General features: G+C 37.5%; 1 protein-coding gene across 1 annotated transcript in view; it reads right to left on the bottom strand.

The window, feature by feature from the left end:
• Window positions 1-355: 355 nt before the first annotated feature.
• The window catches only part of LOC143022071 (cysteine and glycine-rich protein 1-like), a 162,127-nt gene continuing 136,945 nt past the window's right edge, over window positions 356-25,537 (bottom strand). Inside the window, exons 4-6 of the mRNA XM_076180018.1 lie at window positions 23,659-23,812; window positions 21,242-21,379; window positions 356-8,385 (exon numbers count right to left, since the gene is read on the bottom strand). Of these exons, the coding sequence (XP_076036133.1) occupies window positions 8,321-8,385; window positions 21,242-21,379; window positions 23,659-23,812 (357 nt within the window). The 3' untranslated portion in view covers window positions 356-8,320. The remainder of the gene's footprint in view (window positions 8,386-21,241; window positions 21,380-23,658; window positions 23,813-25,537) is intronic.

The raw sequence follows: 25,537 nt of genomic DNA, 5'->3' as shown, positions 1-25,537 counted from the left end.
TACACAATCAATTATGGTATTATTATTATAATTTTCATCATTCTCTTAGTACTTCTGGGGCGTCAAGATTTTTTTGTGGCTATACAACCCCCTTCATGGCTACATGCACTGATAGCATAATCAGAAGCATACTGGTCTTGCATTAACTTAGTCATGGTGGTGAATGCTGCACTTCCCTCAGGTTCCCAGCAGTTACTGTTACCTCAACGTTCCAGGTGCATAGGGCAAAGATGATTTTTTTGGCAGGAGCCATGCACCTCCTGGCATAGGCTTCTCACCCTCACCTTTATGGCTGCAAGCCTGGCATCCTCACTATTTTTACTCACACTTCAGACTGATAATGAAAAACAGATAATTACAATATAGCATTTATTGTAACACTTAAACTAAAGATTTGTTAGAAAAATACATCTAGAATCCTTTAATCCCTTTGATTAAAATCATAAAAAGTGAAGTCAATACCCAAGGTGTTATTAATACTACACCAAACAGTTGTTTGCAATGAAATTAGCTTTAATATTGTATCTTGAAATTTTAGTCATTGAAATACTTTTGATGTGATGCACTGAAAATATGTGTACTTGTACATATATGGAATCCCAAGTGTCTACCCATATATAAGTATAAATTTACATATTTATATACAGCATGGTTACAATCATACAAAGTTCTTCAGATGCAAGCAGTTCCAGACAATGGTCATCAAAATAATTGTATATCATGGCAACCAATTTCAGTGTTACACCATAGAGATAGCCTTTCAGCAATCCATTGTACCTTCAGAGGAAACTGATGACTGTCAAACTCAAACATAACTGGACTACCATTGAACCCTGAGATCTCTTTGATTGATTTTTATCATTTTTATTGATCGTTTATTGATTTTGTTTATTTATTTTATTAAATTGCAATTTCTAAAACTGTCTCTTCATCGGCGATAATATATGTTAACATAATAAGTCTCTAACAATGTACACAATGTTAACATTAGGCAAATTTTAAGGCCGTAGTATTCACATCAGGCAAAATTGGGCTGCATAATGTGACAACCAGCCACTTTTTGCCTAATATTGACAATTTGTAAACATGCAAATTGCTTCCCTAATGTTCTTCTTGAAAAGATTTGCAATCTTCGTCTGTACTTATTCTCTTTAATATTTTTGCATCATTTGCTAAGAAGTTCATATAACATTCCACGCCTTCGTCCATGTCATTTATATAAATAGCAAACATTATCGGACCCAATACAGAGCCTTGGGGGACTCCATTTATCATATCTTCCCAATTTGACTTCTTGTTTCTAAGTACCACCCTCATTTTTCTTCCCTTCAAGAAATCTTTCATCCATTCCAATAATTTTCCTTGCATTCCACCTATTGTTTCAATGTTTCTTAGTAGCTTTTTGTGTGGTACTTTGTCAAAATCCTTTTGCAAATCCAAGAAAGGAGAATCTGCCCATCTGTCTCTTTTATGTATTATTTCTATTAATCTTCGTTTTTGTTTCTATCCTCAGTTTCCTTTCTTTCATTCTCTTTTATCCATACTTAGTTCACTTTTTAGATCATTTAATTATCTGATTATCTCATCATTGGTTCTGCATAAGTTTGACATCTCTAATTGTGTGTGTGTGTGCAAATAATGATGGCATACAATGTCTAATGCTTTCCTTGTATACATTTTGAAAAACTCGTATAACAACAGTTGTAGTATTGTATATTTAACAAACATAAAACTATTCACCTACAAAAATTAAACATAGTAAGATAACATCTTGCCACATTAAGAGGATAATTAGTAATTCACTTCTATGAGCTAAGCAAAAATGATAACTTATGAACATTTTGTCTCCAACATGCATCACAGGGGATGAAAGTGACTTTAATAATGTCATGACTTGCACTGTGATATAGTTTGTGCCGGTTTTACTCCCTTACTGTTGATATTCTCCACATGCAAGTAATAGTTGAATATATTTAAAACCCTCTTCACTGGACAACAATTTATCTAGATTCTTTATCATGATAAATTTTTGTTCATCAACAATTATAGAGAAAGCCACTTACTTCCTCTCTTTCAAGAGTTTACCATAAATAAATGGTGAACCCTATCTTGAAGAAACTAGATAACTATAAACCTATCCTCCTACAGCCAATTACAACTTTCTCTGGCCTAAAAATGGTGCAGACAGAAAACTATCTCATGAGTGTGAAACATTATACCAAGTCAACATGGAGACACTGACAGCAAGCTTAGGAAAGCACTATGCTGAAGAGGGAATCACCACTGTGATACCCCAATACTAACTTATGGTACGAGATCACAAACTAATGTTTCTCATGACTTTAAAAACTAGATACATAGCCCAAACCAAATATGAGATGAGAAATAGCTGTGCACAGCAATTGCATTAGTGCATCTTATGAAATGGGATTAATACTAAAATGCAGAAAAAATATAGCAAAAAATCTGGTTGTTTTTATTTTTTGCCAAGGCCAAAGAGCTGAAGATAATCAACAGTTTTAGATTTTCATTGTCAAAGAAAATAAATCACTATTTCTTTTATACAGAACTTGTTTACAGGTTCACATTCACTTTCTCATCAATAATCAATGAAAACTTATTCAACCTTAACAAGACATACAAAAATTATTATTTTAGATATACACAATAGTCATAGCATGTGGCACTGTAAATAATAATAAGCATACTTACAAAAACTGTCTGAGAGATACACTATTAACAAATGTTTCTACACATGGACCATAAGCCTAGTTAATTACCTGGTATACAGACAGTTTCCCACTTGGACATTTTCCCACATTGCATTTTCCAACATTGTCATTTTCCCACATGCAGGAGGACACCTTCCCACATTTTATTAATTTCATAATAATTATTAATGTACACTAAGGATGCTCGCTGGCTGAGCGGGTTAGGGCGTCATTACTTGCAGCGAAGGTCAAGATGATGACGATTTGAACCCTGCTTGGCATGGCCGGATTTAGGGAAGGGCCACAAGGCCGCGGCCCAGGGCCACACTTTTAGGGGCTCTGCACCAACTCCTTTACAATAATATAAGCACTTTTTTTTGTGTATTGTGACAAAGAAAACGAGTAATCAGCTGACTGACTGAGCGCTGAGCGGCACTATGACTGTAAACAAACTTTAAGGTGGCTGACAGCACATTCCATGAAAACTGGGACAATATTTTAATTGGGGGTGAACCTGACCCAGGGTCCTACAACATGTAAATCCAACCCTGCTGCTTATGGCAAATTGAACTAAGGGCATAGTTCATTAAACTCCATGCTACAAAGTTCACTGTAAAGGGCACCATCCTAGCCTTCTGATTGGGGGGAATTTGTAATGTTAAATCAAACCAATCAATCACTAAAGATAATGCTATAACTTTATATTAGACTTATATGATTTATGGATATCACAATTCAAAATTAGAAATCAATATATTAAAAGAAAAATATTAATGAAAAATGGAAATACGCATTATTATTGAAATTCCAAGACATCTTTGAACTTGAAAATACAGAGTAAAAATACATAGTAGGCCTATATCAATGAATGTATAAAAATCATATAAATATTTCAGTGATTTATGATCATTTATATACATTATTTTCTATGATATCAAAGAATTTACGCATAATTGAGTTGAATTCATATAGTGTGTTTTATCCCCATTCTGTCACTATTGATTCAACATGTAATTATGTTCAAAAGATTAAAGAAAACTAATTAGACAATTAATTGCTTACAACATGTCAAATTAAGCCTGCCAAATTTATAATTATTAATTAATAGTAGATCACAAGGAATTAACACACCTTTTATCAGATCATAAAGATATGATCAGATAGCATAAGATCAAAGAAATATCAGTATTTTCATTTTAAATACAAAATATTTTCAAAACGTCATCTGATAGATTTCCACTGGGTCCGAGACATTTTCCCACACGGACATTTTCTGGTTATACAAAATTAGATAATTTCAATTACTGCTGATTAATTAGTAAGTGAAAAGACAATGCATTGGCTTAAATTCACTAATTACTATATAATTACTGAATACAAATTTTTCACTTCCTATTGGCTGAAATATTGAGGTGACCCTCATACTTAGTATTGACACTCATACTAGAAACATCACTATGGCAGAATTTATCTAAACATCAAGAGGTGGCCTGAAGTTACATTTGAATGGGTTTATGTACCTAAAACAGTATTCATGAAATTCACAGATAAGATGGTGCTGTGTAAAGAACCGAACAGAGAAATGTCAAGGTGTGGTGACAGACTTAGAGATGAATTAACCAAGAGAAACTGAAGAACACAACTCTGTATCAGATGATTTAGCAATGAAAGTAGACAAGGCTAAAGCAGAAATGAAGAGATTGACTGAGACAGGAGTCTAACCCTGTGCAGATAATCTCCAGGGTTGTATCTAACACTAATGATGAAAATGTCAACGCATGCACCCCGGACAACGAAACCTGTAAGAAATCCATCAGACAAGAAAGAAGACGAAACATGCCGAAAGATCCAGCAACATTGAATGAGCTTGTCATAGATGAAAAGTGGGCAGCAACATCAGCAGAGAAAGGCAAAGAGAGATTCCTGTTGTATGATAACCAGAAATTTGGCCAAAGGGTGATAATATATGCCAGTGATGCAGGTGTGGAGAAACTAGCAGCTTCAAGATACTGATTCATGAATGGGTGATAATATATGCTAGTGATGCAGGTTTGGAGAAACTAGCAGCTTCAAGATACTGGTTCATAGCAGTTTGTTCATAGATTTATATAGGCCTCCTATGTATTTCTATGTATTTTCAAGTTCAAAGATTTCAATAATAATGTGCATTTCCATTTTTCATTGACATATTTCTTTTAATATATTGAATTCTGATTTTGAATTGTGATATCCATAAGTCACATTGTAGCCATTCATATTGCTTATCATTCTCTGATATAAAGTTCATTATCTTTATCGCACATTAATAATTATTATGAAATTAATAAAATGTGGGAAGGTGTCCTCCTACATGTGGGAAAATGGCAATGTTGGAAAACGGATATGTGAAAATGTGATGTGGGAAAATGTCCCAGATTCTAATTACCTACATCACTGATATTGAGCATGATTATTGGTTTCATTCCATAGCAGAATATGTAGGGTACAATACCAAGATACACAAATACCACATTTCAAATATATATTACTGGTTCACTTTAGACACTTTTCTGAGATAGGAAGTGGATTTTTTTTTTTTTTTTTTTTTTTCCTGAAAGTCATGCTCATCCCTGTAGTCATTCTGACCAAGTTTCATTGAAGTTTATCAATAGCTACTGTACTTACACAATAAAAACTTTATTTTACTGTGCAAAAATAATCAATATTCAAACTGATAAGTCCCCAACTATGAGGACTTATGCTTTTTTTTTTCCTAAGAAAGTATTGGCCATGGTTATAATTATCATGTGTAAGTTCAATGGTTATTTTTTGCTATACTGATATATCTAGCCCCACAGAATTTTTTAACTGTTTATAACACAAATCTTTCTTGATATTTCAATATTCAAAACATAATAAACAATTTTCAGAATGTAGCACAAAATGTCAGTTTTCAAATAAAAAAAGAATCATGCATATAAACCAAACACTGCACTTTGAATGGCATTATTTTAGGGGGGTGGAATTAAGAAAACGGGCTTCAAAGTTTACCTTGAGGTTTTTACACTCCAGACATCAACTTAATGGGCGTGATTGGTGAAATATGCAGATAAATTATTTGATAATTCATTATTCAAGTAAATCAAGGCATTCAAAGTGTTTCTAAAGGTAGAGATTGGTAGCCCTTTACCGGAGATGGGCTACCAATCTCTCTTCTCTTCACACTTCCTCTTTTACTTATGCGTGATTTTCCCCCTTCTCTGCTGCAGCCCTCTTCTATTTTGATGGTTTGGGCATTTCAAACACTTGTAAGTGTTTGTAGATTGTAGGAAACCAAGTGGAAACAAAGAAAAATATGTGCATAGTAAATGTCAACACAGCCCTATGGACCATGCATGTGTCCCTACTCACGTGGCAGAAACTGATCCACTCTCCCTCCTCTCTCTCTCTCTCACACACACACATGTACACAAAATAAAACAAGCCATAGTCAAAACAGTAACAGTAGTCATATGTTCTCATGCCAGGGTTACTAGCATGCGATATTTTTATTGAAATTATAATTATTCACAATAAAACCATATGAGACGATGTTGCCAACACATGAAACTATTTTTTTTGTAAGTTTTAGAAAAAAAAATCATAATTTTTAATTTTTTTACTTCTATAAAATGGGCCTTTACTGTGATGCATAGAGGGGAATGGGAAGGGGTAGGGGTTGGTTATGTGTAAATGATATTTTGATGCAGCCCAATGGGGTTTCTCCCTATCTTCAATACTCCTACATGAGGGGAAGGAGGGGGGTCGCCAATTAAATACACCGCCTTGCTGTGGATGTGCTGTCTCTTGCTGCTTTGCCTTTGACCTAGGATGATGGGCAAGATGCAGTGATGACCCATCATCCATAAGGAGCTAAGATGAAAGGGAAGAAGTAGTGGATGGTAGTAGAAAAGGCTTTGGACTTTGGCTAACTCCCTGTTAAAGGGGAAAAAGCCCTTGGTATATGTATGTATAAAGGGGACCAACATCCTTAAAGCTTTTTAAAATGAGAATGAAGACAAACCAGGTACTGCAGCTGTTGGTTACTCAAATTGGTATTACTTTATTACTTTTTAATTTTAAAATTTTTATATAATTACCTGAGAGGATGGCAATAAATACATTCTACACATTCCTGATTCATAAAAATAATTTTCCTAAGGCATTTTCCTACTTCTTTCCTTTGACTATTAATCAACACAATTTCTTGTTGACAGGTTTACGGCTCATCTCTTGCAACCATCAACCTACACTTATGTGAATGATTCAATTTTTTTCAGCTAGATTTGGTTAGGGTGGGGGTAGGGTCAATTTGGTATAAATATTCACAATGATTCCGAATGGAAAGGTGTGAGGCATTTCAAATTAGAGTGGTTTAGATTAACTTGAATCAGTTGAGATTTATTTAAAACAGATCATGCAATATCTTCCCACATTACAAAAGTCTGAAGTTATGGATAACATATCTGATATGCATTTTGAATTTCATAGCATGAGGTGAACTTAATAATCTTACAAACTTCAGAAACTGGAGATAATAGACTATACCATAAATGAAGTAACATGAAATCAATTTCTGGCCTCAGCTTTTTCTTTAAACATAAATATATCCAAAGTAAAGTCAAACAAGCAAGCAATCTCATAAAACATGAGTCTGAATGTAACAAATTAAAATAACATTATTTCTTAAAACTGATGAAAAAATAAGAAATAATTTTGTTAAACTTCCTTTCAACATATAACATCTTGTTATGCAGTCTGTGAACTACTGATGGGATAAAAATATTTAGCATGATAGATGCTAGGTCAAACTACTTCTTAATGTAACCCAATATTAGCCACATAATTTAGGTACTAAAGTCTACACTTTCTAATCATCTAATAGTGCAGTGTTTCTGTGAGGTCTTATCAATGTAAAAATGCAAAAATAACCATGAAATGCAATGAATGTAAGGGTTCAAGTAATAATTTAAGTATACAATTGCTAATAGCTATGGAGTAAATAAGTTACTATCAATTTATCAAAACTTTTCCACATATAAACTTATCTCCCAACTTTAATTCAACCTCTCCATTGCAGCTTTACAACCAGTTTTCCATCATAACAGTTAAACATACCATACAAAACCTTACAATCCATAATTTTATTACTTTTTCTGGGAAACTCTTGATCCTAAATATATTTCTTCCACTAGAACAAACTGTTTATGTTCTCAGTCTTCTTTCAATTGTTGAAAGTCTTCCACCATAGCTAAAGAGATGTTCCAAAGCAACTTCAACTTCTCAATATATTTCCTGAAACCTTTCCATTTTCATAAAGAAGAAAGGAAGCATGAAGGAAAATGTGAATCTTCGACACAGATTTCTGTAATAACTCAAGTTTGTACTGATTTGACAAGACCCTAACTTTAAAAGCAGAACATATAAAAAATCCATCCTTTTGTTTTGCATTCCTAAAGAATTTATGCATACAGAAATAATCCAAATTTACAAATGTTCCAGTTTCAAGACAAAACAAAAAGACTTCCTCATTAGAATAATAGACATACACTACCACAAATGCTGCATCATTCCAAGTATTTACAGATCATTTATGATACCTTGGCTGTTGACCATCCCCAATATCCTTTGGGTCCAAAGTTCTTCCCATAACAAGCTGCAGAATGAAATAAGAGTACATAAGAATGTGATAAACTGGAAAGAAGAACATTAGAATGAAATTAAAGAGTATGCAATATATAGCTTTTTCCATAATCCAGCCTCTCCTCGCTGAATAAAAGGTAGCTTCACAAAATGAGCTGTAAATGTCTTAATTATCAATCAACCACCAATGCACAAATGCCTTTATGCATGTCTATTATGCCTTTTGCAAGTCAACAAGTAAACAATTCTTTACTTCCAGTAAATGACTGGAACTATTTCTTCCGGCATTTTCCTAGCCAACTCCAACTTGGATCTTTTCAAAATGGGAATTTTTAGACATTTGCCTGTATTAACAGTTGATTTATTTGCTAATATTTCAACTTCATTACAGGAGTGTATGGAGTAGACCTGAATTTAAAGGCAAAAAAGAACCTAAACATGTTTGAAATATGATACATGTTATGAAGATGGACAAAGTGGAGGTGAGGCAGACAGATGTGGAAAGAGAGCTGTTAGATATAGTAGTAGGGAGGAATGGTTATGGTGGATTGACTAGTGAGGTTGTTTAATGTGTACCTATGGGAGAGCAATGTACTACAGGACTAGGAGTGCAAGCATAGTTTCACTTTACAAAATAAAAGGGGACAAACTTGAATATAGTAGCTTTAGCGGGATTGTTCTGTTAAGTGTAGTTGGTGCAACATACGGGAGGGTGTTAACTGAGAGGATTAGAAGGGGAACAGAGGAAGTAATTGAGGACAATCAGTAGGTTTAGGAAAGGAGGAGGATGAGTGGATAAAATTTTCATAGTAAGGCAGATATGCAAGAAGTTTTTGGTAATTGATAAAGATGCCTTTTAGGCTTTTTAATCTGGAAAAGGCATATAACAGGGTTGAGAAGAAGACATTGTGGGATGTGTTACAGAAGTTTGGGATAGGGGGACAGTTACTGAGGTCAGTCACATTTTTACACCAGTAGTAGAATTTACATCACGGATATGGAGAGTGAGTGGTGTGAGGTGGAAGTGGGGGTACACCAGAGTTGTGTAATGTCACCATGGTTGTTTAACATATACATGGATAAGGCAGTATGGGAGGTAAAGGGTGATGCGAAGGTGTCTGGAGGGCTAAGTCAGAGTGGAGGCAAGTGGGAGGTGAGCCTGTTATTGTTTGCAGAGGATATTGCACTTAAAGCTAAGGCCAGACATTATTTTATTCATTGGGTAATGGGAACCATGGATCCTTCCCCTTAGGTGTTGGAGAAAAAAAATTATATATATAATATATATATATATATATATATATATGCGTGTGTATGTATATATATATATATATATATATATATATATATATATATATATACAGTCAACTCCCCGTTAACACGAGTTCTGTTAACACGATTTCGATCTTACACAACTTAAAATTTATTAATATATATTCTGATAACACGAAATGTCCGATGTTACGCGAGTTGAATTTCCCGCCTACTGTAGTTGAATATCTCGCCGCCAGAGCATGGGAGAGACGCTCTGACTCCTACGCTCCCGTTCTCTGCCTCTTGTCCTCAGTGTGAAGCCAGCCGTCACAGCATGTGGAACTCATAAACAATTTTATCAAAGTTTTGTGTTACATAAATTCGTGTACTATGGCACCCAAGCGTCCTCGTTTATACAAGAAGATGGATATCTTGGAAGCCAAAGATCCAAATATTAACAGAAGTGCAACAGCGGCCAGAAAAGTTATGTCGGAGCTGAACTGTTACAAAGTGATGTTAGATCAAATGAAGAAAAAGACGACGCAGACGAAACTCCACCATTTCTTTCAAAAAAGACAGTCAAGGAAGAGGAGGTAGGGTAAGGCGAGGAGGGAGAGGGAGGTGAGGAGGCAGGGCGAGGCGAGGAGGGAGAGCAGAGTGAGAAGTGAGAGCGGGGTGAGGACAAAGAGGGGAGTAAGGTTGGGGACGGGAGCATGGCAAGCAACAGTGATGGTAGTACATACATATACCAAGGCTTTTTCCCCCTTACCAGGGAGGTAGCCAAAAAGGAAAAGGCATAAAATCACTCCCACCCATTTCATCCCCGAAAACACTCCACACCCCTCCACCCTCCCTCCCATCTTAGCACCTCCTAGATGGTGATGGTAGTGATTCGTCATAATGTTTACATGCATAAAAAAAATTATTTTACCACACAATAAATATAGTAAGAATGTGTGTTTTTATTGTTTCTGTAACCTTCAAATTTTTTAATAGTGTGTTTGTTTAGGATTTTTAGTAATAAAATCCCAAAATAGACAGACTTTCCCGTTGTCCAGGAACGTAACCCCCACTATTACCATTATTTCTTATGGAGAAATTATGTTCCATTAACACGACATCTCCAGGAACGTAACCCTCACGTTAACGGGGAGTTGGCTGTATATAAAGATAAGTACAAAAGATTGGACATGAGCAGAGTCAAATCACGGAAGCAATGGAACCGCCAACACCTTTGACGTTTATGCTCCAAAGAGGAAAATTCTTGATTATACAAAAGAAGGAAACCAGGTTTGTATTGAATGGGAGGGGAACAATCATGGGTGTCCGCAATGAAATCCCTGCAGTGCTAGTTAGACGTAATAAGATGTAATAAGTAGAAATGAAGGAAAACAACAATAAGTTTGGCTCGAACGATGAATTGACAGTAGAGACATCTAGAGGCACCATGCCAAAATACAATATAAACATATTGACAGTAGAGACATCTAGAGGCACCATGCCAAAATACAATATAAACATAAGACCCCAAACACCAGCTGCCAGACGAATATATAACAAAGATTCGTTCTCAGGATTCGGTAAGTACAAAAGAAGGAATTTAAGTCGAATCTTAGATATAGAAAGGGAAATGAGCAAAAATAGAAAATGGTGGGAGAATGAAATCATGGACCTATGGAACGAAATTGTTGAACTATTGGAGTGCTTAGTGCAAGCTAACCTTGAAATTTCCGACCTAAGAACAACTAACTCTGAACTAAGAACTGAACTTAAGGAAATGAAATATTATATAAGAGAGGTGAAGCGTGAAAATGAAAGGAGGAAAATTAATTATACTACCTATAGTGAAAACCTACACAACCCCTACTTGTCCTAAACCCACACTGTTCCTCACCAATTACTTCCTCTATTCCTCTCCTAATTCTCTCAATCAAGACCCTCACATAAGCCTTCCCAACTACACTCAACAAGCTGATCCCTCTGAAACTACTACACTCACACTTGTCTCCCTTTCCCTTGTGAAGTGGAACTATACAGGCACTCCTCCAGTCCTCCGGCACTCTACCCTCTCTTAAACAAACATTAAATAACCTCACCAACCAGTCCACCATAACTATACCTCCTTTCTTTAGACATTCTGCATGGCATCCATCCAACCCAGGTGCCTTACCTGCTCTCATCATCTTAACAGCTGCTTTCACTTCATCCTTCCCTATTTCTCCTTCATTTTCCTCACTCATCACTCTCATTTTCTTAGCGCTTCCCACTGCAACTACCTTTCCCTCCCTATCCTCCTTCACATTCATAGATTGGCTACAAATTAGGATGAGGGAATCGTATGAGAGGTACAAAGTACAGAGAAGGGAAGTTAAGCATAAGATAAGGGAAGCAAAGAGGAGAGTAGATGTGAAATGGGGTAAGAGTATGACAGAAAATTTTGAAAGTAATAAAAAGATGTTTTGGAAGGAAATTAAAAGAGGAAGAGGAGGCAAATCAAGTAGAGAAGAAAAGGTAAAAGGTGCAGATGGAGAGATGATAATGGAAGAGAAGGCAGTGAGAGGAAGGTGGGCAGAGTATTTTAGGGAGTTTAGATGTAAAAAGAGAAATTAGGTATAGCAGTGTACTAAGAAATCGAGACATTAATGACTTGATGGAGGAACTAATAGATTTAAGAATTGATTATAGAGCAATGCACAGAGAAATGACCAATCTATGAAAAGCTAATGAAGAAATGAACAGAGAGCTTAATGACCTAAAAAGTGAACTAAGTATGATCAGAAGTGATAACGAAAGAAAAATGAAGACAGAAACAAAAATGAGGAACTGAAAGAAAGAGGTCAAAGAATAAATACAAGCAGTGACTGAAAAAGTGGGAGAATCAAAATGCTAACTGGGAACAATTTTTAAATGAAGAAACAAAGATGAAAGAGAAATGGAACATATTAAAAGAAAAATACATACCAAAGAAGAAACAAAAAAGGGTATACATAGAGTTGGTATAACAAAAAGTGTTGTGAAGCTAAAGATAGAACAGACAAAGCCTGGAAAAGATGGAGAAAAAAAAAACACTAAATGGCAAATATGCATAAAACTAAGAAACAAATATGTAAAAATACACAGAGAAGAAAAAAAGAAACTATGAAAAAGACATAATAGAAAAATGCAAGGACCAACCTAAACTATTCTACAGATATGTAAATGACAAACTAAAAGGCAAACACAAAATAGTGACACTGTGCAAAGGAAATAATGAATATATAGATGATGTAGAAATGGTTGAAATCATGATCAAACATTTTAAATCTGTATTCACAATTGAAAGTTCACAAAATTGGGAGGAAGGACAGAAAGATCCCCCCCAATGAAAGAAATAACAGTGACACAGAAAGAAATAAGGGACCAAATAAAAAAACCTTGATGTCAGAAAGTCACACAGGCAGGATGGAATTACAAATTGGATATTGATATGATGTATGGATGAACTAATGGACCAAATACACAAGATAATTGATTTCTCACTCAAAAAAGGCAAAGTGCCACAAGACTGGAAAAATGCAAATATTGTACCAATATACAAAGGAGGGAACAAAGAAAACCCAACCAACTATAGATTGGTCTCCCTTACAAGTACAATAGCAAAAATATGCAAAAAAGTTGGAGAACAAAATACTAAATCCAAAACAATTTGGATCTAGACGTGGAAGATCATGTGCCACAAACTCAATATGCTTTTACTTGAGGCTAATAGAAATAATTCAAGAAAGAGATGGATGGGCAGATTGTGCCTTCTTAGATTTACAAAAAGCATTTGACAAAGTACCACACAAAAACTACTAGGAAAAATTGAAACAATAGGTGGAATACAAGTAAAGTTATTGGATGGATGGAAGATTTCTTGAACGGGAGAAAAATGTGGGTGGTCCTCTGAGACAAGAACTCAAATTGGGAAGAAATGATAAGTGGAGTCACACAAGGCTCTGTATTGGCTCCAATAATGTTTGCCATATATATAAGTGACATGGATGAAGGTGTGGAATATTATATAAACTTCTTTGCAGATGATACGAAACTACTAAAGAGAGTAAGTATAGAGGAAGATTGCAAATCACTACAAGTACACCTGGATAAAGTCTGGCAATGGAGTCAGAAGTGTAAAGTTAATTTCAACATCAAGAAATGTAGTATAATGGAATTTGGAAAAAGGAAAAATAGAATATCAGGACAGTATAAAGTTGACTGTCGTCTGTGATCACTGTGTTTTTTTTTTCTAATAACGATGTGCTCCATTGACTCTGTTCATAACAGTTCAGTAATGTGCTCTATTATTGTTCTATTCTATTGAAAACTAACCATTGGAAATTGTTTGGTTTAAAAATTAATTACCAGTGTTTGTATGGCATTTATAAACCAATTGATTAATTACCGGTAAACAATCAAACAGGGTTTTATGGCATTATTTACACAAATTTATTAAGGTTCTTTGTAATATATATATATGTGCAATAAAATATATTGAAATGTAATTTGTTGGTTATTCTTCATCTTCATCACAATCAGAAATAAATAGGACTGGAGGAATACTGGTATCATGATCATGAATCGCAATGCCGCGTCTTCGACCCATCCCAAAGGCATCGTAAGATCAGTTGCACACTTTCGAGATCACCCCTCTTTCATCGAAGCTACCACTACATCTAGTGGCAACTTCAGAAACCAAATTGTGATGAATCCTGAAAAGCAAGATATCACCAAGAAACCTGCTAATATCGGAAAACATATATCTTTTTTTTTTATAAATCACATAAGCATTGATGAAACAGAAAATTTAGAAAAAGCCTCAGCTTTGAAATTACTTTGATCACCACGTCAACGGCCGGCCGTAACAACAACCACCGTGAGCTATGCCTGTGGCCACCCATGCATGGGTAGTATACATCGTCGGATCTACACTGCCGCGCACGCCATGTGACTGCGGGTCATACAGCGGTGCGGGTCTTGTGTGGATTTTCACTAAGGTGTAAGGGGGTGCGGGTCATATAACGGTGCGGGCTATAGTCCGAAAAATACGGTACATGAAGTTCCACAGGCAATTCACTCTCATTATTAAATCATATTTGTGATAACATCTTCTGAACATAATAGGCCATATCCACTGCCTCTACTGCTTCTAATGTCTCTACAGCTAGGATGCTTTTCATAACTTCTTATTTTCTTGGTTTCCCAGTACAAAGGACAACTAAATCCATTTTCCCCAACAAGGAAAATTACAAAGCCTCCAGCACTATTAAAACTATTAGGAAGAGGGAGAGGACAGAAGACAGGGGTGAATGGAGAATGGTTGTATATGGATGATGTTGTGATAGCATGAGGTGGAATGGGCGGGTGGATGGGGGGTGAGGTAGTATGTGTGAGCAAAATTTGACGCAGCCCGAAGGGATTTCTCCCCGTCCTCTCATTTTATGCAATGGGGGGACGGAGAGGGGGGGTCGCCGATTTAATGAAGCAGCCTTGCTGTGGATGTGCTGTGTCTTGCGACACTGCTTCTGACCCAGGGCAGTGGACAAGGTGCAGGGATGACCCGTCATTCAGGAGGTGCTAAGATAAGAGGGAGGGTGGAGGGGTGTGGAGTGTATTCAGGGATGGAATGGGTGGGAATGATTTTATGCCTTTTTCTTTTTGGCTACCCCCCTTGTAAGGGGGAAAAAGCCTTGGTATATGTATGTAGGAAGATTAGCATAGGAAGTATCACTATAAACAACCACCTTACACTTAGAAGTGTCATTAAGCCTTGGGAAGTACATGGAACTCACAAAAGTACAGGCTTTTCTAAAACATTTGTTTGCCTTGATCAGTTCTTCTACTTTTGGGTTATTTACTTTACAGCTAAGTTCTAAAACACTGTATGATAAATCAGGTCTTGAATTAGCACATAACCAACTACCAGACTCCTTAGGCTCTTTTTCTTCTTAATTACACTGCATATTCTTATTTAGTCCTCTCACAGCACTGGATTTTAGAGATTTACAATACTGTGATCCCTCGCTATTTCGCAGTTCAACTATCGCGGATTTTTAAAATACATATATGGAAAATACATTGCGGAGTTTCTGGAAAATTCTAGAAAAATCGCAATATATGAACACCTAAACTTTTTCATTAAATCCATTAAAATGTTAATAAATATTATCTAATAGTCTAGGAACAACAAAACAAGTGTAAAACAGCAAAAAAACATATACAGGGCTATTTGAACTTGTAATTCATATGACTAAAAAAAAGAAGAAAAAACAAAATCTACAAGGCGATGTGCATACAGTACCCACGTATCCTGTTGTTGAGAAAACACAAAGCATACCATCTCGGTGACAGAGTATGTTGTAAGATGGGCTGTGATTGGTGCAATGGAGAGAGACGACGAATCACAGCTTTCTATTTTGTAATCTGGCCTGTGGTGCTTTGAGCAATGCTCAGATCCACAGCATCTTCCCTTGTCTCTCTCTCACAGTCATTTCTCTTCAAGCTTTTTCGCCGAGTGGTTTACTGTACTACTTTACGCTGTGCTGTGCTGTGTGTGATTTTTTTATTTCTTTGTGTTGAACTTTGCATTTTCATCCCCTGCAATGGTTCCCAAGCATGCTGCTTCTTCCAAGGCTGGTACTGAGCCTAAATGCAAACAAAGAATGATGACAATCGCTGAGAAAGTGAAACTTCTGGATATGTTGAAGGAGGGGAGAACTTTTGCTGCCATAGCCCGCCATTTTAGCGTGAATGAATCCACCATTCCCTACATCAAGAAGGATGAGGCTAACTTTAGGAAGATGCCTGCCATCACCTTTAATAAGTTGGCGAAGAGAGTGGTTATGGCTCATAATAAAACTATCATCCTTACGGAAGCGATCATTGCTGCAATCAATGGAGGTGATGGCTTTGCAGACATGACCACGGGAGACATCGATAACTTATTAGACTGCCACTCCCAGCCACTAACCGACACAGACCTCGAAGACTTGACAAAATTGGACAGTGAAGAAGAAGAAACGCAGCAAGAAATGTAAGTTGTCCAACAAATTGGCTTGACGTTGGAACGGCTGGCCAAGCTCTACAAGCTGGCTAAAGAATTGAAAGAGGGGTCACAGGAATGGGACGACAATATGGTTCGTTCTGGGTAATTTTGCAACAAGGTCGACAAAGTCATGAATCCCTACAAGATGCTCTTTGAACGGAAAAAGAAGCAGCAGCAGCAACTTCCTATCACAATGTTTTTGCAGTCTCGCAAAACAGAGCCAGTTCCTGCTGCTACTGCTATGGTTGCACCTTCAGAAGAAGTGGAAGAAGCATCCCAGGAATGGGCACCGCGTTCTGAAGAGATGTAAAATACAATTATCAGCTGCACAGTAATTCATTCATCATTTCTACTGTGCAGCAAATTCATCACCATCATGATTCAACTTTTACTTCAACTTCTTTCGTGTTGAGTACAGTAACAATCTTTATTTTCTTAATTACAAGTGTTATTGCTTAATAGTTGTCCTTGTTATTATAGAGTACTGTAATGGGTGGGTTGTTAACAGTACAGGGAGGGTTTTAAAAGTCCAAATACACATTAAATAAATACTGCAAATATGGTGTCCCTACTTCACGGAAATTCAGTTATCACAGCAGGTCTCGGAACAAATCTACTGCGATAAACGAGGGACCACTGTATTCATTTTGATTAATCGTGACACCATGTTCATTCTGTACAATATCTAGTCTAATATATTGGAAAGTAGCACTGCTCTGTTCACTGATCTTTAACCGCTTCCTAATTTTGCTAATGATCATTTCCTCAAACTCTACTGTCCCTCCCCAGAGGAAGTCATCTACATGCATCAAAAAGATGCCACATAATTTCTCTTCATAATACCAATAAATTGCTGCAGGGTCAGTTTTTACTTGAATATAGCCCATCTTCAACAAGAGGATCTTCACTGTTAGATACCACTTCCTAGCTGCATCATTAACCTCTTCAATACAAGTCAAATTCTTGCGGGCAGCATTAGCTGCCTGATGTATGATGATGCATCACAATACTCACACATACATACATACATACATATACCAAAGGCTTTTTCCCCCTTACAAGGGAGCTAGCCAAAAAACAAAGGCATAAAAACCACTCCCACCCATTCCATCCCTAACATACTCCACTCCCCTCCACCCTTTTCCCTCCCTCTTATCTTGGTACCTTGAACAGCCAGGGCAACATAACACATCCCTAACGAAAACCCACCTTTACCTCAAACCACTCACTCTCTCCATTTGTAATCCTAACACAAGCTCTACTACTCTTGTAAATACTGTTGACTGCTCTTAACATTCATATTATGCCTATTACTAACTGTAGCTTCTATTCCTTCATTTTTTCTCTCATCTGTCTTTGGCATTCACCCACTCTTTATATATATATACTATCTAAATTAACTGAATTTCCAAAATAGGTAGCTTTTCACTCTCATAAGCATATCCAAATGACATTCTTCTAAACGATTTCTAAGTTTGCTTTTTATTTTAATCATTAGATTAAACCCTCTCTCACAGTCTGCACTAGATACAAGGAAGGCTCCTCCAATATCCATCAACTTTGCCAAATCACAGAACTGTTCATTCTGAAGAGCAAATACAACCATTTGTGTAGATTTTGATATAATGTTTTGTTTAATTTTTTCTTGTACAGAAAATTTGAAATCATTAAACTGATTATTTCTGAAGGATCAGCCAAAAAATCATGATACTTATGGCAAAGGGCATCAACATGTTCCCTAAAAATACAACCATTTGTGTAAAATTTGATATAATTTTTTTTTTTTTTTTTTTTTTTTTTTACAAAAAATTTGAAATAATTAATTTTTTCTGAAGCATCAGCCAAAAAATCATGATACTTATGGCAAAGGGCATAAACATGTTCCCTACCAAATGAGAAATCACAATATGAGATAGAAAAGATATTAAACATTGCCCATTCTTGTACCCAGGGGCAGACTGGCCATTAGGGCATTGTGCAATGACCAGTGGGCCAGTACAAAGGCCAGCTCCGATTGGGAAAAAGCTTTATTTATCTATTTTTCAACAGTTTAATTATTATACATATTATCTAAAATAGTCAATTATGTCCCTACATAGGCCTCATAATACCCCTGAAATTTATTAACTCGTTTCGCTCGCCACTCACCCCCTCTCACAGGACTGCTCTGAGTGAAAAATGCCCTGGCTGCTTTAACCCCTTCCATACGGTGCCGCACACGTTGGCGTCATGGGGAGCGAGTGTATTCGCGAGGCTGCCATATCGGCGTCTTGATTATATTTATTGTAGTCGCCCCTCCATAATGACATTCTTTCTAATTCTTTTGTAATCGCATTTTCTATGGTTATCAAAATTCACGGGTGAAGAGAGAACGATCGATATAAGCGGTGACTATATTTTATGATGCGAGTATTATTACGACACGTCGTACGGCTGGCATTGGCTGCTGCCACCGAGATCTAAGTCCATGACGCCTACGTGTGCGGCACCGTATGGAAGGGGTTAACATCCCAGTTGGCCCCTGCTTGTACCTCATTCTCAGGGAATGAATCTTCTAAACGGGCACATACACCATTTATGAAATTCAACATGGGTCTAGTTTCTACTACTTCAGCCTCTTCTTGTTTAAGGTATTTACTCTCTCACTCCAGCAAGCATCACCTTCTAAATACTGATTCCTGATTTTGTTGATTTTCCCTCTGGCAAAATTTTAACTGTCTAGTGGTGTCAAGTTACCCATTTGTAAGATTTTGCACAGAGAGGCCATTTCCTCAAAGACATCACTTAAAACATGAAAAGCTACTTTGAATGTCACGTTAGTTAACTTATTGTGACAACAATTAACCACAGGGTCATTTTATCTGCCTTTTTCAAAATATGTAATCAGTCCTTCATAGTTTCTTATAATTACCTGTAATGCAAAATGTCTGGATAGCCACCACACTTCACTGAGGGGTCTAAAGGCAATAACTTATTTTTCAGATGTCTTAATTTCTTTAAATTCAGCTCTTTTCACTGTGGAACATGAAAAGAGTGTGTAAACTGTTCTCATTAATGTATCAATATTGCTCATAAGTTTAATTTCCTTCCATGTATCAGAGATCCCCAGATCTTCACGGTGAGCCACACAGTGTTGCTGTACAAGATGTGGAACTTCTAATTTAGGTTTTGCAGTAACACCATTAACTTATTTGCCCAGCATCACTGAGGCTCCATCAGAGGAGATCAAGTTTCTTTTCTTGATAAAACTGTTTAATAGCCTGCAAATGAATTATTCCACCAAAATATGTTTTATATTCATTACAACAGCACTGTATGGAGCAGAAACATGGAACATAAGAGAGGAAGAGAGAAGGAGTTTGAATGTGTTTGAGATGAGGTGTCTGAGAAGTATGATGGGGGTTACTAGGCTAGATAGAGTGAGAAATGAGGAAGTGAGGAGGAGAACGGGGGTGGAAAGGGAGTTGGGAGATAGGGTTGATGAAAGAGTATTAGGATGGTTTGGACACATGGAAAGAATGAGTGAAGAAAGACTAGTAAAAGAGGTATGGAGGGCAGATGTGGAGGGAGTGAACATGAGGAGACGTTCTAGGATGAGATGGATGGATGGGGTGAAGGGGGTTTGGGGAAGAGGAGAATGTCTGTTGAGGAAGGACAGGAGAGGACAGAAGACAGGGGTGAATGGAGAATGGTTGTATATGGATGATGTTGTGATGCATGAAGTGGAATGGATGGGGGGTGAGGTAGTATGTGTGAGCAAATTTTGACGCAGCCCGAAGGGATTTCTCCCCATCTTCTCCTTTATGCATGGGGGGACGGAGAGGGGGGTCGCCAATTTAATGAAGCAGCCTTGCTGTAGATGCGCTGTGACTTGCGACACTACCCCTGACCCAGGGCTGTGGACAAGGTGCAGGGATGACCCGTCATCCAGGAGGTGCTAAGATGGGAGGGAGGGTGGAGGGGAGTGGAGCATATTTAGGGATGGAATGGGTGGGAATGATTTTATGCATTTTTCTTTTTGGCTATCTCCCTTGTAAGGGGGAAAAAGCCTTGGTGTGTGTGTATATATATATATATATATATATATATATATATATATGTATGTATATGTATATATATGTATATATATATATTATATATATATATATATATATATATGTACAATCTTCGGGCCTGAACTTGAAATAGAGAATGAGACATTTGTTAACAGTTATGTCAGTGCTTTCATCAATTGTTCAGGTGTGAAAATTTGCAGATGCAATTTGCTTAAGCATGTGTGCTGTGTCTTGCTATATTGCTTCTGACCCAGGCCAGTGGGCGAGATGCAGGGATGACCCATCATCCTGGAGGAGCCAAGAAAAGAGGGAGGTAGGGGTGATGAATTGGTGTGGAGTATGTGGGTATGAAATGGGTGGGAGTATATTTATGCCTTTGCCTTTGGCTACCACCCTTATAAGGGGGAAAAAGCTGTTGGTATATGAATGTAACTCAAAACAACAAATAATATTACAATGAAGGAACAAACAGTGAAAAAGAGTAAGTGTAAACTTACGATTGCAGTAAATATCACTCTCTCGTTCCCTGATGGAATGGGAGTCAAGGCGCTTGTTACACTCCCTGCATGTGAAGCAGGCCTTGTGCCAAGGTCCACCAGCTGCCATAATCTTCTCTGCCATGTACACTTGTTTGGCTGTAATGGCACAATCACATATAAATAACAACAGTTATATATATATATATATATATATATATATATATATATATATATATATATATATATATATATATAATAAATAGAATAATAATGATGATAATAATAATAATAATAAAACATTGCAGATATTTGTCATTTTCAATACATGCCAAAGGTCTTCAAGAATGATTTAACTCAACCATAGTTGGTGAAGTGGCTTGCAGGCCAATCCAGTGGTTGATGCCAGTTACCTGGGAGCTGTGGGTCTCCTGCAGGAGACAAGGTGCAACAGATGGATTGATTGGTGGAACACAGATCTTATAGCTGCCCCAGATACAGCCATCACACAGAGGACACTGAACACCTTATCAAAGTGCGACACCTTAGTCACACACAGACAAAGCAATATTTCTTTCTTGAGTGACTTATGGGCCAAACCAGTGGCTATTACTGGTTACCTGGGAGGTGTGGGTATCCTACAAGAAAGATCTAAGAAAGTTGGTAGATCTTTTTTCCCCATTTCATCTCCCACCCACACTTGCATTCTGGACATCATCCAGCGTATTAACCCGTACAGCGTCAGTGGCATACGTCATATGCTGCAAATTGAAAAATTTGCCAAAAATGGACATTACACTGAGAGTCAAATCTGTGGTAATGACCATGTAGCCCTATCCATTGGCTATAAAAGGCACCCAATTTTTTTTATTTATTGACAAAACTGGCAACCTCAGCAGCAACTTTTCGGGGGTAACTAGGAGTATAAAATCGGCCTTTAGGACGTAATTTAGGCAACTCTGGTGTACAAAATGAAGTACGAGGAGGTTAAGTTGTACTTTGACAGGAAGGTGCTATTTAGTACGTATTCAGATATATAGAACTGGCAATTTTGCACTGCCAATTTTTGTAATAAATGCATAATACAAAATGTGGCCGGGCAATAATGGTGTGATGGATGCTTACTAAAACGTTTACCAAAACAATAACGCCACAATCACCTATCCTCCATGAAATTATAGGAGAGAAAAAAAAAAGAAAAAAAAATCAATTTAACAAAAATCAATTTACCACTTAACAAAGTGATAAATATTTGCCAAAAAATCCATAAAAACTATTTATAAACACGTTTTCCGTAAGTGTCAGACTATTATGGGTGACTGATTTGAAACATCATAAATGTAAAATTCCTTCACTCTCTGAAATTCTAAAAAAGCTTCCCTGCAAAAATCGACCTTGTTCAACACGCATGAGGAACGAAAGAAAGTCTATGGATGTTCTACCAAACTTTTGCACCCATATCTCGACAAAATCAACTCAGTTTCTCCACTTCTAGGCTAAGGTGAATCAAAATAACCAAGATTTGTTGGTTTTACATAATTTTGGGTTGATTTAAGCAATAAAAGAATAATCTATTTTGGCTCTGATGTTGTACAGGTTAAAACGGTACCAACACAGGATAAGCCTGGCCACACATTCAAACTCCCCTACATGCAACCACTACACAGAAGATACAGAGCACCTCATTCTACATTGCCCCACAGTAACAATCCATAGACTATCTATATCTGTTCAACCTATTTACCAAGGGCTTCTTCCCCTTATAAAAGAGGTTGCCAGCATAAAGCACCCACTCCCATCCATTCCACTCCCATCCACCACATTTGTTTCCTTATTTTAGCTTCTTGTGGATGAAGGATCATTCCTGTCTCCTGTCCAATCCTGGGTCAGAAATGATGCAGCAACACACAGTACATCCACAGCAAGACAGCTTCACTTAATTGGCTGCTCCCCTCTCTGTCCCCTTATGTAATCTTCACTCACCCCTGTCCCCTGCCTTCTCCCTTTGTTCAACAGACATTCCCTTCTTAATCAAAGCCCCTTTCACCCTATCCATCCATCTCAACCTCGGTTGTCCCCTCAAGTTCATTCCATCCACCTATACCCAAGACAGCAACACAAAATTTCTTCCCTGAATGATTTGTGGATCTGTCCAGAGAATGTGGCCAATTACTTGGGAGCAGGCAGTTTCCTGCAAGTGAGACCTGGGGCAATAGACTGACTAACACAAGGAGACTTCACAACAGACATTTACTCCAATTCTACTACTATTATCCAGTAACAGACACTATCCCACACTAGTACAACACAGAAAACAGTCCAAAGTTTCCTGTCAGACACCTATGAAGGTGGTTGAGGACTTATCAGCCACCATGGGGCTGTGGGTTTCCAGTCAGTGAAACTTGAGGCAAAAATTAACATTATCCAGCTCAACTTACAGCATCTGAGACAGTAGTCACAGCCACCCCATTTAGGTCTAGGTTTGTTGTTATTGCTGATGCCATTATTATTGTTTGTAGTTGTAGCTGCTTGCTTCAGAGGTGCTACATAGGCCTCAAGAGTGGCTGGAATGTTGCTTGTTGGGGGTCCATTCTACAAAAAATATAAAAAATATTACATACATATACCAATGGTTTTTTCCCCCTTACAAAGGAGGTAGCCAAAGTCAAAGGCATAAATCCATTCCCACCCATTTCATCCTCTCATACTCCACTCCCATTCACCATCCCTCCCTCCCTCTTTTCTTGGCTCCTCCAGGATGATGGGTCATCCCTGCATCTCACCCATTGCCCTGTGTCAGAAGCAATGTAGTATGACAAAGCACATCCTAAACAAGGCCATTTCATTTGATCAGTGACCTCCCCTCTCCATCCCCTCATGCAGAAAAAGAGAAGATGGGGAAAAAAACCTTTAGGCTGTGTCAAAATATCATTCACACACACTCCCTCACCCTCACATCCCCCACCTATACTCCCTTCCATGCATCATAGCATCATCCATACACAACCATTCTCCATTTGCCCCTATCTTCTGTCTTCTCCCTTCCTTCCTCAACAAATTCCTTTCTTTCCTAATGCACCTTTTACCCCATCCATCCATCTCATACTTAACAACTCTAAATATACAAGATTCCCAACCTCATCACCCACTACAGCAAATACACCATAGCCACTCATTGTATTGAAAAGTGTTAGAAGTTATAAGATTTACAGAATATAAAAGCATTCTTACACCTTGAGTGAAAAAATCATATTACATGTACTGTATCCATCATCATCATCAATTGGGGGTATACGCTAGGGAGTTCACTGCTTCACTCATACATTGGCACCAGTCCCCACTGTCTCTCTGAGAAAGCTCCCATGCAGACACCCTTCTTCCCTCCCCACTCCAAACTACTCTCAACAGGTTCAATCAACTTGCCCCTTCAGCCATGAATTCTGTGGGCATCATCCCTTTCATCTCCTCCATCAAGGTTTGTCTCTTGTGGAGACATCTTGTGAGTAGGATCAACATCAGGGAAATATCCAGTATGCCCATACAGCCAGAATTATGCTGGTAACTGGGTTATACCGAGTCTCACAATACAGTCTCTGATTTGATACCAAGTTATTCCAGTGATACTCCATGATTCTCTGAAAGCACTTAATACCAAAGACATTGAGACACTTCTTCAAGCCAGTATTCAATGTCCATGTTTCAGAGCCATACAGTAACACAAGGAGCACAAGTGACTTGAAGATTCAAATCTTAGTCCTCCTGCATAAATAACAACAATGCTATATACTCTGGTTAGTCCAGAACACTATGGGCAATGCCAATCCTCTGAAGTATTTCCTGACATAACCCACCAGTTATGCACTACACTACCAAGTTATGTAAAGCTTTCCAAGACCTCAATGTCCTCACCATATGCATGGATAGACTGTTATGCACTACATCTACCAAGGTAAAAAGCTTTCCACGACCTCAATGTCGTTACCATATGTATGGACAGACTAAACTGTGTCATTCAGTAAGCCCCAAAACTCCTGGACCTTGGTCTTGGTCCAGGAGGCATAAGTCCAAGCAGTCTCATCTCCCTGTGCAGTAACTCAAGGGCTGCAACCAAAACCTTCAACGACTCCACAATAAGTACAGCATCATCAACAAACACAAGGTCAGTGACCTTGGTGTTGCCAATAGATGCTCTGCAACAACACTGATCAACAACTCTGTCCAATACCCAGTACTTACAGGTGTTGAAAAATGCTGGGGAGAGGACACACCCTTGCCTTACTCTTGAATTAACAGGCAAAAAGCTAGACAGGTCTCCTC

This window comes from Oratosquilla oratoria, chromosome 43 (genome assembly GCF_046742065.1).
Source record: "Oratosquilla oratoria isolate Oo_2021 chromosome 43, ASM4674206v1, whole genome shotgun sequence".
Taxonomy (NCBI): Eukaryota; Metazoa; Arthropoda; class Malacostraca; order Stomatopoda; family Squillidae; genus Oratosquilla; species Oratosquilla oratoria.
This window is presented reverse-complemented; position numbering and strand designations above follow the sequence as displayed.